The sequence below is a fragment of the Meleagris gallopavo genome, chromosome Z, assembly GCF_905368555.1.
Source record: "Meleagris gallopavo chromosome Z, MGAL_WU_HG_1.1, whole genome shotgun sequence".
Taxonomy (NCBI): Eukaryota; Metazoa; Chordata; class Aves; order Galliformes; family Phasianidae; genus Meleagris; species Meleagris gallopavo.
This window is the reverse complement of record NC_139435.1, coordinates 22,515,168-22,528,826: the sequence shown is the minus strand read 5'-3', so window position 1 is coordinate 22,528,826 and position 13,659 is coordinate 22,515,168. Positions and strand designations below refer to the sequence as shown.

Sequence of the window (13,659 nt, the reverse complement as noted above, 5' to 3'; positions counted from 1 at the left end):
AAATCAATTCCAGCTTGTTTTTTAAGTGTTGCTTTTTGTTGTTGTTGTTATTAGCATTCCATACACTAGCTTGTATTTCTCTGTCCAGTTCCTGCCTTGCAATTTCACAAGGCTGCCAGCTATCAATTCAGGTACCATAATACAAGTGGAAACACTTGCACCAATACAGAAATTCAAACATCCCACAGTCACTTTTCCACAAGTTGTGTAAGAAAACTGCTTGTCCACAAAGAAGCCAACGGGTGACAAAACCAGGACCATTTTGCTAAAATTGGTCCATTTCCTGCAATATCAAAAGACCTAATACAAAATTTAGCAGATGATCACTATCCTTAGTAGTGTGCATATGAAAGGCCTCAGAGTCACATGAGAAGAGTCCGATTGTTTTGAATGACAGCACAAAATTTCAGATATGTTATTAAAATGGCCATGGTCACAAGAAACATCTAATGGCAGATTCTGGCTAAGAGAAGAAAAAAACTGAGATTCAGACATAAGTTTTAAGAGTGGAATGAGGGTTCTGGCATCCTAACCTGTAACATTCAGTTCTGCACTGGAACGTATTTAAAAAAAAAAAAAAAAAAAAGGCTAAAAAATCCCAACAAAAACAGCAACAAAAGTTTTCAGGCTATTGCCTCATACAGTTCAGTGAACTGTATAACTAAGTGTTACTCTTTCAATGTGCTGGCAAACCAGTAACTGAAAATAAGTCATAAGTCTCTTGCCACTGTAAGATCCATTGTTTCATTTCTCTGTATTGAAGGTGAGTCTGAAAAAGAAGAGGTGGCAGAGCAGAGGAGCCTGTATTTTAGTTTTATATGAACAACATAATATCCTTGCAAAACCCTAACACAAAGGTAAGGTTAAAAGGACGACAGATGGGGTACCTACATGCACAAGTGGTCTTAGGAGTACCAACATTGACAACTTCTTTCTAGTCCACCTCAGACTGATGCCTTCATACAGCTCAGATATAAATAAAGTCTGTATTGTTACACGAGTCTGTCTTAATAGAGGTGAGTAGAAAGCACAAGTTCTTTGATACAGAAATAATGCTTTTCTCTCTATTAGTAAAAAGTACCATCTCTCAGCGTGACTTACATACAACAAAGCAGCATCTTTCATGATTTGCTGGTCCACACCACTGTAATTCTCTGGACAAGTTATATTTTACAGTTAAGGTGATTTTATTTATTATCTGATATTCTGGGAAATTAAAGCAAAGCCTGCTGATAAATGGGAGAAGGACAAGCAGTACTAAAGAAACAGTAAGAATGCAGAATTTCTACGAAGTGTTTCAGTGGGGAAAAAAACAGTTGAAGAATACATGTCCTCAAATGAAACAAGTAGGAAAAAAAATATATTCTTAACATGGGACTACTACTTCCTAGCCACCAAAGGACTTTTCTAAGGTGAGAAATACCTAGCTACGCAATACCAACACTTCTAAAGCTCCAGCATCTTAGAAAAATAGCCCAACTTCAGTAGACTTTATATAAGATGGCTCTTAAGTTTCCAACATGGCTAAGTGGAAAGTACACGAGCTATAAATTCCTATTTTATTTATGTGACATTTCTGTTGTTATCTCCTTTTTTATTTTTCTCTGTACTTTCACACCAAGTTCCTGAAGGACATTCAGAATTAAAACTGACATATGCCAGAAATGTTTGCAGAGTTGCATCAAACAATGCTGGCCAGTAAATGCTTTGTGCAAGGTTTTGTTATGCTAGATGTAAACATATTTTAATAAAGATTTAACATGTAGGAACACACTGAGTGCAAAAAAAGCATATGTCCTTCTTTTCCTAGAACTATGCAGCAGAGAGGGTGAACAATGTACCTTACCCAATACATTTAATAAACTGGTAAATAATGAGAAAGACACTCTTTAAACAGTACTATAAGATATTCAATGTAAGCTTTAAGTGTATATTTTCCAGTTTTGATATACAGTATTTTCCTACAATTAATTTGATGCAGAAGGACTATCTGAAAGTCTGCGGCAGCAGAGGACTCACCCTTGCAGTTAACTGCAATATTCTTATAAACCACACTGTTTATACATCACCTCCCACCATCCTTCCTGTCAAAATTTCCCCAGAAAAAAAACCAACACGTTCCTGGGAAGTTCTGCCTGGCCACTGAATATATCTCTTTCCTTAAGTTGGAAGGGACCCACAAGGATCACCAATTCCAACTTCTGGCTCCAGACAGGAACACTCAATATTTAAACTCTGAGAGCACTGTCCAAATGCCTTATGAACTCTAGCGGGCTGGGGCCATGACCACAGCTCTGGGGAGTCTGTTATGTGCCTTCTTCACACTCTGGTGAAGAACCTTTTCCTAACACCCAACCTGAGCATCCTAACCCTCTGATGCAGCTCCATGCTGGTCCCTCTGGTCCTTTTGCTGAAAACCAAAGAAAAAGGGAAAAGAGCTGTAAAATTATTAAGAAAAACAACTCTGGAGTTAAGTGCCAACCACTTTTGGAAAGACTATCAAAATGATAGAAAGTACTCCTTTGGTCTTCAGTGTCCCACCTACCTTACCCACTACCAAGCATCCATCTTCCCCTCCAGTTATTAATTTCTTTGAATAAACTCGCACCATATAAGTGCCAAAATATGCCACAAAACCATCACTTCTTATCTGCTCTGAACTCCAGAATTTCTGATTCAACTGCCTTCTCCCTGGGGAACTAATGGGAAGCATTAAGTATGTGACAACCATTATGCTGATATGTCAGCACTTGAGCTAACTATACCTTTTGAAATACACTAACTTACCAATGCAGTTAAAAGCCAAGAAATGAAAAGGAAGGACTGAATAAGAAGTTATTCTTAAGTGTGCAGTAATTAAATTGCAGCTCTCAGCATGCATTACAGAATTGCTCAAAGTAGCGTTTCTACAGCTGCCTACAGCATAAAATGTTGGGCTCCAAGTATACAGGAAAATGAACAATATTAACAGCTTATATAGAAAAAGTGAAAGCTTTAACCCTAGGCAACTGCTAGATAAAAGAATCTTGTCTCTGACTAATTCAAACTTATGTCCAAACCAAGTAAGCAACTCCATTTGACACTGTCAGATTTAACTCCTGAGTCCAGACTGTTAACTATCATGGCAAAAATAGAAGCATAGTAATTATTTCACCAATAATGTTCAGTAACTAGAGGTCTGGCTGAAACTCTCCACTGTCTATAAAACTAAATGTATACACCAGTTAATAATATCAAAATCTGCTTCCATTATCTATGCACTTATGAAATTTATCAGAAATTCAGAGACAATCATGAAAATCAGTATTTAAAAAAAAAAAAAAAGACTGCCTAATTTTTCTCCTCTTACAGTACAGACAGAATACCAAAAGTTAACTTAGCACTAGGGCAAAATGCCTACCAGTGAAAACAACATGAAGCTATTTCATTGTATATATTGAGGCTGCTCCCCTGACTTCTCTGGGAAGGACATCAGATGTCTCTTTCTTCTGAAGCAGTAAACCTACTTCAACAGCATGCTGCAAAACACATGCTATCCTTTTGCCATCAGTGTAAAAAAACCAAAGAGATGCACTCATTCAATGAATAAAGATGCACTCTCAAAAACAAACAAAATAAAACAGACAAAAATAAACAAACACACAGCTGCATTAATTCTACTAAATAAGGAATCACTGTAGAAGTTGTAAAGCTGTGTCATTTTCCAAAAACAGGAATCACCTTCTCACAATTGCATTAAAACACTGGAATGGATGAGCATAAATGCCTCATGCAATTTCTTTTTTCTTTTCTTTTCTTTTTTTCCCACAGCAAATTCAAAGTATCTACTTTCAAGGAACTTGATTTTAGGTATGATTAATGTAAATATAACAAATACAACCATATTATCTTTCTGCTGGGCTTATATTTACCCAAATCACATGATTAGAAACATCTTTTTTTAATTCTTCTTTTGCAAAATGGCTAACTGTAATAAAACTCAGAACCACACGAGACTATAATCGCCCTTTACACAGCACGAATGAACACTACAAAGTTGGAAGTAAGTGAAAATAGTTTGCTGTTTTAACTTTGATTTTTGTTTGAATGATTCTTACATAAAGTCCTTTACAGTGTAACAGCTCAAGTTTCAGGGATACAACAGGAAAAATAATAAAAGTTCTTAACTATAGGTTTTCTTATATAACAGCTCACCATCTTTACTAATATTCTAGGTGAAGCTCAAAAAAAGGACTGAGAAAGAAACAAACACTTTATTTTTCTCCTTTGAAAAGAAAAAAGAAATCAACTCCTAATATGGTATTGAATATCTGTTCACTTATGTCAGCTGGACTGGCCATGCCTCTCCTTACCCTCTGCCCCAACCTTCTGGCCTCTGCTAGCCAAGTCCTGGAGCTGCCCCATGGCAGCCAGCTCCAGCCAGCTCCAAAAACAACTCCCTCTGATTCCTCTGGAACATACATTAAAGGTGTTCTTAGACTTCTGGATGCTTTTATGGTTGACCACTGAGAGGATTCAAGCTAACAGGAAATACCCTGTTCCTTTTTTTAAAAGGGCATGTGTTTGTAAGATACAATACAAATTCTTAAAACAGTATGCACAGAATTTGAGATACTAGCCTTGAAAGAGGCAGTAAAACTCACTTGGGAGGGTGTACTTGTCAGCTCCATCTTTTCTTGCGATTTTTCCTTTGCTAGCCGTGCAGCTTCTTTGAATTCCTGGAATTTTTCCGCAAACTGAATGTACATATGTTATTATAAAAGAAAAGAGAGAAAGAAGAGAGTAGGTGTGAATTAGTTACATTGCATGCAGAACATACTGCATTGTACAATGTCAAATTATCTTACTAGAATTTTTTAATTTTGTTCTCCCTATTAGATACTCGTTTGATCAAGTTACATAGGGGCATAGCTTCCAGTAAATTTCAGACACAATGTACTGTTTACACAGCAGGAAATTAACAATGCAAAAAAGTTTCAACCAACCCACCAAACAAACCAGTTCACATTTAGTCAGTAATAGTGATAAACCATCTTACATAGCTGCTGTCAGATTTAGGTTTCATTCTCTTCCTTACAATGAATAACCAGATTCTGAAGCCAGATGTGGTCACTACTGACCTAAGAGCCTTCACTCTTTCATGACTTAAGCAATACTAATTCCTTCCCAAATTTTGTAAAAGCATTTAGAATTCCAAGAGCTATCTAAGAAATCTAAGCAGTGGGAATGCTGACTCAAGTTCATTTCTTGCTGTAATTGTCCTGGAAAGCTTGATGTCTCTGCTACACGTATTCATAAAGCAGCAATTTAGAAATACGTGCAGCCTTAAACCTGAGAGTTGGACAACTTATAAAGAATTGTGCTTAGATTTTCTGGCTAGAGAAAAATTTAGTGATCTCAGCTTTACATCACAGAAATTGCTATAAGTAGCCAAGCACTTGATTTCACTTCCTTCTGCTTTTACACAAATATAATTTTACGATGATTGGCCAAACACTGCATTCTGCAAAAAACACTGGTTTTTTTCCCAACAGCTTCTAAATGTCTCCAGCAGCAATATACAAATAAACTGTTTGGGATTGTTTGTTTGTTTGTTTGTTGCTGGATGGTTGTTGTTGTTTTGTTTTGTATTGCACATAGACAGAAGCTAAAAAGGCCACCTTTGTTTGACAGACTCTCAACTATTTTCAATTAGAAATTCACTTGCTGTTCAAGACACAAAAAGTCTTATTATCCTTAAAGTTCTCCTGTAGGCTATTAGCACTTGTGGAAGTATCATTTTTCTTCTCTGGAATCTTACATTTCAGCTAGCAGATTATTTAAAAACATACATTTCCTGGATACAGGAAGATAGAAAAATACCACGCATAAAGACTAATCCAGCATCAAAAAAGGTCTCAGAACAGATGATAAAATTGGCAATAGATCCCCAGAACTAGATCATACTCTTCTAGGAGTACTGATACTCAAAATCTCATTGGTAACCTATTATTTAAGTCCAAAGACTTGAAAACCAGAGGACTGGTAAATGGAAAACATGATGCTGAAGTTTAGAATGTGCAGTTGAAGAAAAACAAGACAGTAAGTGTAATTTTCTGTATCACACTGGTAGAAATTATAAAAAGAGTGAATAGACTGATAAATATGCAATATTCTGAAGAAGAGCCACCCAAGAAGGTGATCAATTTACTAGAATTCCTTGAGACTTTTGGGTGGTGTTTAATCTCTTGATACAACCCCCAATTAATAAACAGAAGTCTCATGGTATGAAGAGTATTCTGGAGGATTAATAATCTAAAGAAAAGATGAAAAACTGTGGAAGGATAATACCCATGATGACACTTATGTCATGCTTCATAACTCTTAAATTGTTCACAATAAATCAGGTTAACTAACTTAAAGGGATAGGACAGGAGCTTTTCTTCCCATACAGACAAATGCTATCCAAAGCACAGGCTTATATTCTGGTTGGGAAATTCATTGCAGTTTTTGATGACTGTCATGGGATATTCTACTCTTCCTACTTCAAAAGCAAGGGGGACTATGCTAGGAAATCCTAATACTGTGAAGGGAATACTCGTCAATGCAGAAATCATCTTTTAAAAGCTGCTGACTTCTGACTGACTCCTTATGGAATAATCTTAAAGTGAATTTGTGGTCTGACACGTTAAGAAAAGCTCTAATGAAGATAAACAAATGTTTAATTAATTTTCTTGCTTCAATATAAAGAACTGATTACCATGTTGTTATTTTCTAATCAAATATTCTCACAATCGCAATGATAATACAGAAAAAAGTTTACCACTGATGCACTCTACTCTGGGAATTAGTTTATGAAGGACAAAGGTAAATGAACCAAATGATTCCAAAGTCAAATTCTTAATATAAGTAAGCTTTCATAATCATCTTCTTGTTTAGAGTAACACAGCTAAGTGGATAATGATATAAGAATAAATATTTTATTAGAAGACATGATTATATGCTTCATTGGCCTTTTCAAATCAATCATTGACTGGATGAACTGTTTTGCAGTTGTGGGTTCCCTGAAACTTTAAATACTCCAGAGAGCCCTGAGACACTTCTTCAAAACCAGTTACATATAAAACCATTTACATATAACAAGGATGTTCACCTTGGGACTCTGATTCATCAAATACATTAAAAAAAAGTTCCCAAATTAATTTCAAGGCAACATCTAGAAGCAACCTATTCCTGAAAAAATCTGGGGACAATTTCCTAAAAACATCCTGAGGATTTGTCACCGTAACCTTCAGAACAGGTCTGTGACTTGTTATTTTTCTCAACAGATTTGTGTATCCTTCATGAATCATAGCAATTTGCGTAACTGCTTTTCAAAAATGTCCTTTTGACAAAATATCTACTGTACTTTTTCTGATTGTTTTTTACAACAGTAACCTAACATTTTAAACCAGGAGTATACTGAAAAATTGTAGATACCAATTTGATAGCAGCTAAAGAATGTTATTAAATTGGTCACTGAGGAGAGCAAGGAAAGAGTGGTGGAAAAAACAGATGAAAATACATATGTATGTTCTTTGGCAAGAACAACGCAGGAAGCCTGGCAAGCACACGGTATGCATGACTACACTATCACAGTTTGCTTCCAAAGAGGTGCTTTATGATTGAGAAACACAAATAGTACAAGAAAGAGATAAACTAAATTGGCATTTACGCTAGATCCTTTTAGATGCTAACAAAAGCTATATCTGTATTAGTCAGCAAAAGCTTCTAGGATGTACATACCAATTTAAATGACAAAGTTTCTAAGTTCACTGAAGCAATAATGTGCATAAATCTACATGCATACATATATCATTGGTATCACTTGGAATTTTGTGGATTTGTGATGCTTCACAGAAATTAAAGCTCTCTGACTATGAAATGAAGAAAACTTACAAGAATATTACATTGTCTACATAAAGTAGATGGAATGGTTGTCTCTTTAATGATTTTCTAACAGACCCGCACTTACCACTTGTGTACTAATAATTTATTTCCCAAATGGGTTGACATGTTTTGGTTAGTTGGTTGGTTTTGTGTTGGGTTGTTTTTTTTTGAGAGAAGCTGAATATTATTCTTTACTTGAACACAAACCATATATTCATCTCTATTTCAGTTAGGTTTCCAGATCTTTTGTGTACTTCAGAGATGTAGGAATTCTGCTTAATGCAGAGAAATGTTCTCAAACTGAAAGCTTTTTATCTGGTGAAAGATGACACTGGTTTGTACAGGTTCCCAGAATTATCTACCAGATTCATATTAATAGCAAAAGGTATTATAGAAGTGTTTCTCACAGCAACTCTATCACCATTTAAAGGGTTTACTGTTTTCCCCAGATTAAGTTTGACTACCCTCCAGCTCAAGTTGAATTAAAAAAAAAAATAAAAATCTTGTGGGGCACAGAAGGTCCTTATTAGTTATTTCAACTTCAGTACTGCAACAATAAACAGTACTTTTCCTTTACATAAAATAAATTTTTCACTAGCTTTACCTTTAGCCTACACATGTCGCATTATCTGTAACAAGATGCACACAGCAGAAAAGTTAAAATGAATGTGCCTTAAAAGACAAAAAAGCATGAAAAGACTATCAGTAACTTATTTTCTAGGCCATTTCAATATAGAAGTAACACTAAATTACTGACTCTTATAAACTCTTATTATGAAAAACTGTAACAAAACAACAACTTTAAAATAGAGAAGCCTAACAAATTACCATTTAAAAAACTTAAATCTTCTCCCTTTTCCCAGTTAAGAGAAAATACACAGTTATCTAAGAGTTAAAAGCATACTGCCATTATGATCTGTCTTGTCTTTTCAAATTATAAGGGTAGATACAGGGTATTTTTTAGTTATTTGTAAATACCAAGACTGAGTCAATGCACAAGCAGGAATCAAATATTCTTATGCTGCTTGGCTTCCCAAACAGTTTTTGTTGCTCATACTTACTTTTGAAAGGTGATGCTCAGATGAAAATCCCAAGCCATAGACTGTATTTGCCCTGCTGTCTGCCCATTGGCCAAACTTCTGGGATGTTTTAGTAAATGTCATGTTGGGGGTGATAGTGCTGTTTATTATTGCCTGAAAAAAAAGTGAACGTTGTAAAAAAAAATTGGACTTTTTCTGCTTTTTTCAAATATTTTTAGATTTCTTAATAATAAAAACTACCAGCATTGCAGTCAAATATCCATGTACACCAAATGAGATACAAACTAACAGGTAACTTTCTTCTTCTACTTCAACGGTAGCTAAATTATGAAAGCCTGTATTAGCAGACTTTGTCTGAAAAAAAGGAGCAGAAGCTGGGGTAGAAGAGATACCTGTTGGCAATTGCAAGTAAAGATTTAATGGTTAGGAAGTGTAAAAAGAATCCATCAAAGCAACTTCAGAGGCTCATGAGATCTGAAGAGAAGAACAAGCAAAGTCCTTTTTCTCATGAGTGTGTTTCTTTGTCCCCTAAGGCAATACCTCCCAAGCTCCGCTGTTGCAATTCCCCCACTGCATATGAAATTATTACCTGGAAACATGCAATAAAACAAGGTGGGGGTTTTTTTGTTGTGTTTTGTTTTTGTTGTTTTTTTTAATGTTTCTGTATTGCAATACCCTGTTTTCCTCTATACACAAACAAAAATGGCTAACAATGCCAGGGTCATATAACTGTAGAAGAAGAGCTACTCATAGCATTTTTCTCCTCCTGTTATGTAGACAGTGGAAGGAGGCCATGTGCCAGCCTAAAAACGCTAAACAGATCTCAACAGTATTTCTATCATACATTCAGTAGTGTATCTGTTATATTCAACAGTATGGATTTGTCCTACATTCTAAATCTGTGATGTGGAACAATTCAGACATATATGTATGTCAGGATAGATTCTTACAATGACTCCAGTGGGTTCCATTTAACAACATACCCGACAGTCAGTACAATTCACAACAGGACAGTATGAACTAATCATAAAATCAAAGGCATGCAAATTAAAACTGAAATGCATAATTTACTTTCTTATGTATATGGTGCTATTAAGAGTTTCAACTATACTTTTTATTTAATAAAACATCTGTTAGTTAGTAGGATGGCTTGGGTTGGAAGGAACATAAAAGATCACTGACCTCCACATACCCTGCCTTGGGCAGGGTTGCCTCTCACCAGATCAGGCTGCCCAGGACTCTGTCCAACCTGGCCTTAAACATATCCAGGGATGGGCACTCACAGCTCCTATGGGTAGCCTGTGACAAGGCCGCACCACCCTCTGAGCAAAGGTTTTCCTAACATCTATTCTAAATATCCCTTCTTTTATTTTAAAGCCATTCCCCCTTGTCCTATCATTACCAGATCTTCTAAAAAGTCGCTTCCCTTCTTGCTTATAAGCTCCCTTCGAGGAATGGAAGGATGCAATAAGGTCTCCATGGAGTTTTTTCTCCTCTAAGAAGTTAAAGAAGACCAACTCCCTCACCTTCCTCCACAAGAGAGGTGCACCAGCCCTTTGATCAGGCCCTCCTCTGGACCCACTCCAACAGCTCTGTATCCTTCTTGTGCTGGGGACTCCAGGCCTAGAAGCAGTACTCCAGATAGAGTCCTACAAGGACACATCCCCCATTCCATTATGGCCACCTCTCTTTTGATGCAGCCCAGGATACAGATGGCTTTTCAGGTCGCAAGAGTGCACTGCAGGCTCATGTTCAGCCTTTCATCCATCAGAACCCCTGAGTCCTTCTCTGTAGGACTAATCTCAACAAGTTCTTCTCCCAGTCTGTATCCATGTCTGGGATTTCCCCGATCCAAACGCACCTTGCACTTGGTCTTACTGAATCTCAATAGGTTGACATGGACGCAATTTCCAAGCCCAGGCCCCTCTGGATAGCATCTCTTCCTCAAGAGGTGTCCACTGCACTATTCAGCTTGGTATCACCTGAAAACTTGCTGAGAGCATATACAATCCCATCATCTATGACACTGATAAAAGATGTTAAAGAGCACCAGTTCCAAGACTGACCCCTGGGGGACATCACTTGTGACTGTCCTCTCCCTGGTCACAGAATCATAGATTCATAGGGTTTGGAGGGGACCTCTATAAATCATTGAGCCTAAACAGCCTGCTAAAGCAGGTACCCTACAGAAGATCATACAGATAGGCATCCAGATATATCTCGAATATCCCCAGAGAAGGAGAGACTACAAACCTGTCTGGGAGGCCTGCTCCAGTGCTCCATCGCTCTCAGAGTAAAGAAGCTCTTCCTTGAGTTTCAGTTTCTGCATACTGTCCCTTGTTCTATTGCTGCACACCAACTTTAAAAAGTCTGTCGCTACCATTTCGACTCCCTCATTTTAGATATTTATAAACAGTTATGAGATATCCTCTCTGCCTTCTCTTTTCTAGGCTGAACAGTCCCACGTCTCTCAGCCTTTCCTCAGACAGGAGATGCTTCAGGCCCCTCATCTTTCTGGCCCTAACTGGACATTTTCTAGGAGACCCCTGTCTTTTTTGAACTGACAAGCCTAGAAATGGACACAGTATTCTAGCTGTGGCCTCACTAGGGTAGAGTAGAAGGAGAGAATCACCTCCCTCAACCTGCTTACTATGCTTTTTTTAATGCACCCCGCCAAGATACCATTGGCCTTCTTGGCCTCAAGGGCACACTGCTGGCTCACAGCCAACCTGCTACACAACAGGACAACCACGTCCTTGACAACAACCCTCTGGTTACGACCTTCTAACCAATTCTTTTTCCACCAAGTTGTCCAGCCTTCAAAGCTATATCTTTCCAATTTAGAGATAAGGATGTAGTGCAGGACCATGTCAAATGTCTTGCACAAGTCCAGGCAGATGACATCAGTTGTCCTTCTGTCCACCGAAGTCATCAAAGGCCACCAGACTCATAAGGCACAATTTGCCCTTGGTGAAGCTGTGCTGGCTCTCTTGGATCACCTCCTCATCTTGCATGTGCCTTAACACAGCTTCCAGCAGGATCCACTCCATGATCTTCCCAGGCACAGGGCTCATCAGCCTACATTTCCCTGGGTCTTCCTTTCTCTTTCCTAAAAATGGGAGTGATGTTTCCCTTTTTCCAGTCAGCAGGGACTTTGCCTGACAGCCACGAATTTTCAAATATGATGGCGAGCAGCTTAGTAACTAGATCAGCCACTTCCTTCAGGACCCTGGAATGCATATTGTCTAGCCCTGTAGACTTGTACACATTCAGTGAGGCCCACTGCCTCTTGTGCTGACACCGGGCAACAATGAAAATGGCCTGCTGGCTCCATCCTCTCTGCACCTTTCCTTTAGGTATCTATAGGTATAAGAAATCCTCTGAGCCTTCTCTTCTCTAGCATAAAAATGGGTTATTCCTTCACAGGTATGGGAGTTAAAGATACTAAATCACAGATGAAGGAACTTTAACAAAGCTAGCAACTTCTACAGTGGCTTTGGCAGTTCCACCATACATACATTAAATAGGAAAAGCAAATCTGGATGTAGCTGAGAATATCAAACAGGCAGTTCTTTCTGACAACTTTTGCCTCAAAATGCAAGTTTTGCCAACTACTGTGGAAAACTGTAAAGTTTTGGAATGCCTGGAAGCTTACACTCAATTCAACAAGTCTCATCAGATAAAGAATAGGATTTGCTGTCTGACTAAAGGCTGAAAAACAATTGCAGCCTTAATTGTCCACAAAACGTACCACATTTTCAAATGGGACACATTAGACAAGTGTCCCACATTATGACAAGAAGTCATTGGTAATTCAGACAATATTCTTTCTTTAAGCATAAAGTTGAAGGACCAAATAAAGCCAAGAGGCTCACAATTGCACTAAGGCCCCTAAAGGACTTTATCAGGAACAGCAGTCTGCATCAAACAGGAAAGAAAAATGTGTACTTATTAGAAAGACATTCTGAGGCTCTCTTTATCTTGTATTTTTTCCTTAGTACTCAGAAGCCCTCCTTATTAAATAACCTGGTGGAAGTCTGTAACAGAGCTCCTAAAGTTCCTCTAATGTTCAGCCCTCTTTTGCTGTGGAAGCTGTAAACAGCAGCACGATTGAAATGAACTACCCCGGAGACAGTGTAGAAACAATCCTCCTCCCCAGCTCAAGCTCTACCTATTTTGTCTGCTTGCTTAACCACCACTCACTGCCTGGTTAATTGGAACTAATGTCAGATTTGAGAGTGAAGGTATTTTGTCACTGGTATAATACTTGTCAGCGCAGAAGAGGACTTAGAACCTGCAAGCAACAGGCAGGTTGGAAGCATGAGGTCTGGAATCTGCTGCAGTGACTGCAAACCCAGTGCAAAACCTTGGACAAATCAATGAGTTTTCATCTGAGACTGCTCAATGCTTCAGCTGAGACCACGTGCCTGCCTGTGCAAGGGATAATCCAAGAACTGGCAGACACAAAAAGGCCACAATTTTCACAGCAGTGTGCATTCAAGGTAGATTACCTCTTTCCATTTGGTAGGAAGAAAACTTTTTAGAAAAATAACATGCTGAGAAAGGGCTGCTACTATTCTGCCCTTTGTTTTCCAACAGAAAAAAGCCAAGAATGCTCCACTCTAGCAGACAGTATTAGCCTGAAGATAGCAAGTTTCTTGCTGGGAAGATTAGATTCAGATCCCACTGATACAAAGACAAGCCCTTTTAT

General features: G+C 38.0%; 1 protein-coding gene across 1 annotated transcript in view; it reads right to left on the bottom strand.

Moving 5' to 3' along the window:
• Window positions 1-13,659, bottom strand: part of HOMER1 (homer scaffold protein 1) — a 93,524-nt gene that overhangs the window by 53,124 nt on the left and 26,741 nt on the right. Inside the window, exons 3-4 of the mRNA XM_085213676.1 lie at window positions 8,970-9,101; window positions 4,644-4,736 (exon numbers count right to left, since the gene is read on the bottom strand). Coding sequence (XP_085069802.1) covers window positions 4,644-4,736; window positions 8,970-9,101 — 225 coding nt within the window. The remainder of the gene's footprint in view (window positions 1-4,643; window positions 4,737-8,969; window positions 9,102-13,659) is intronic.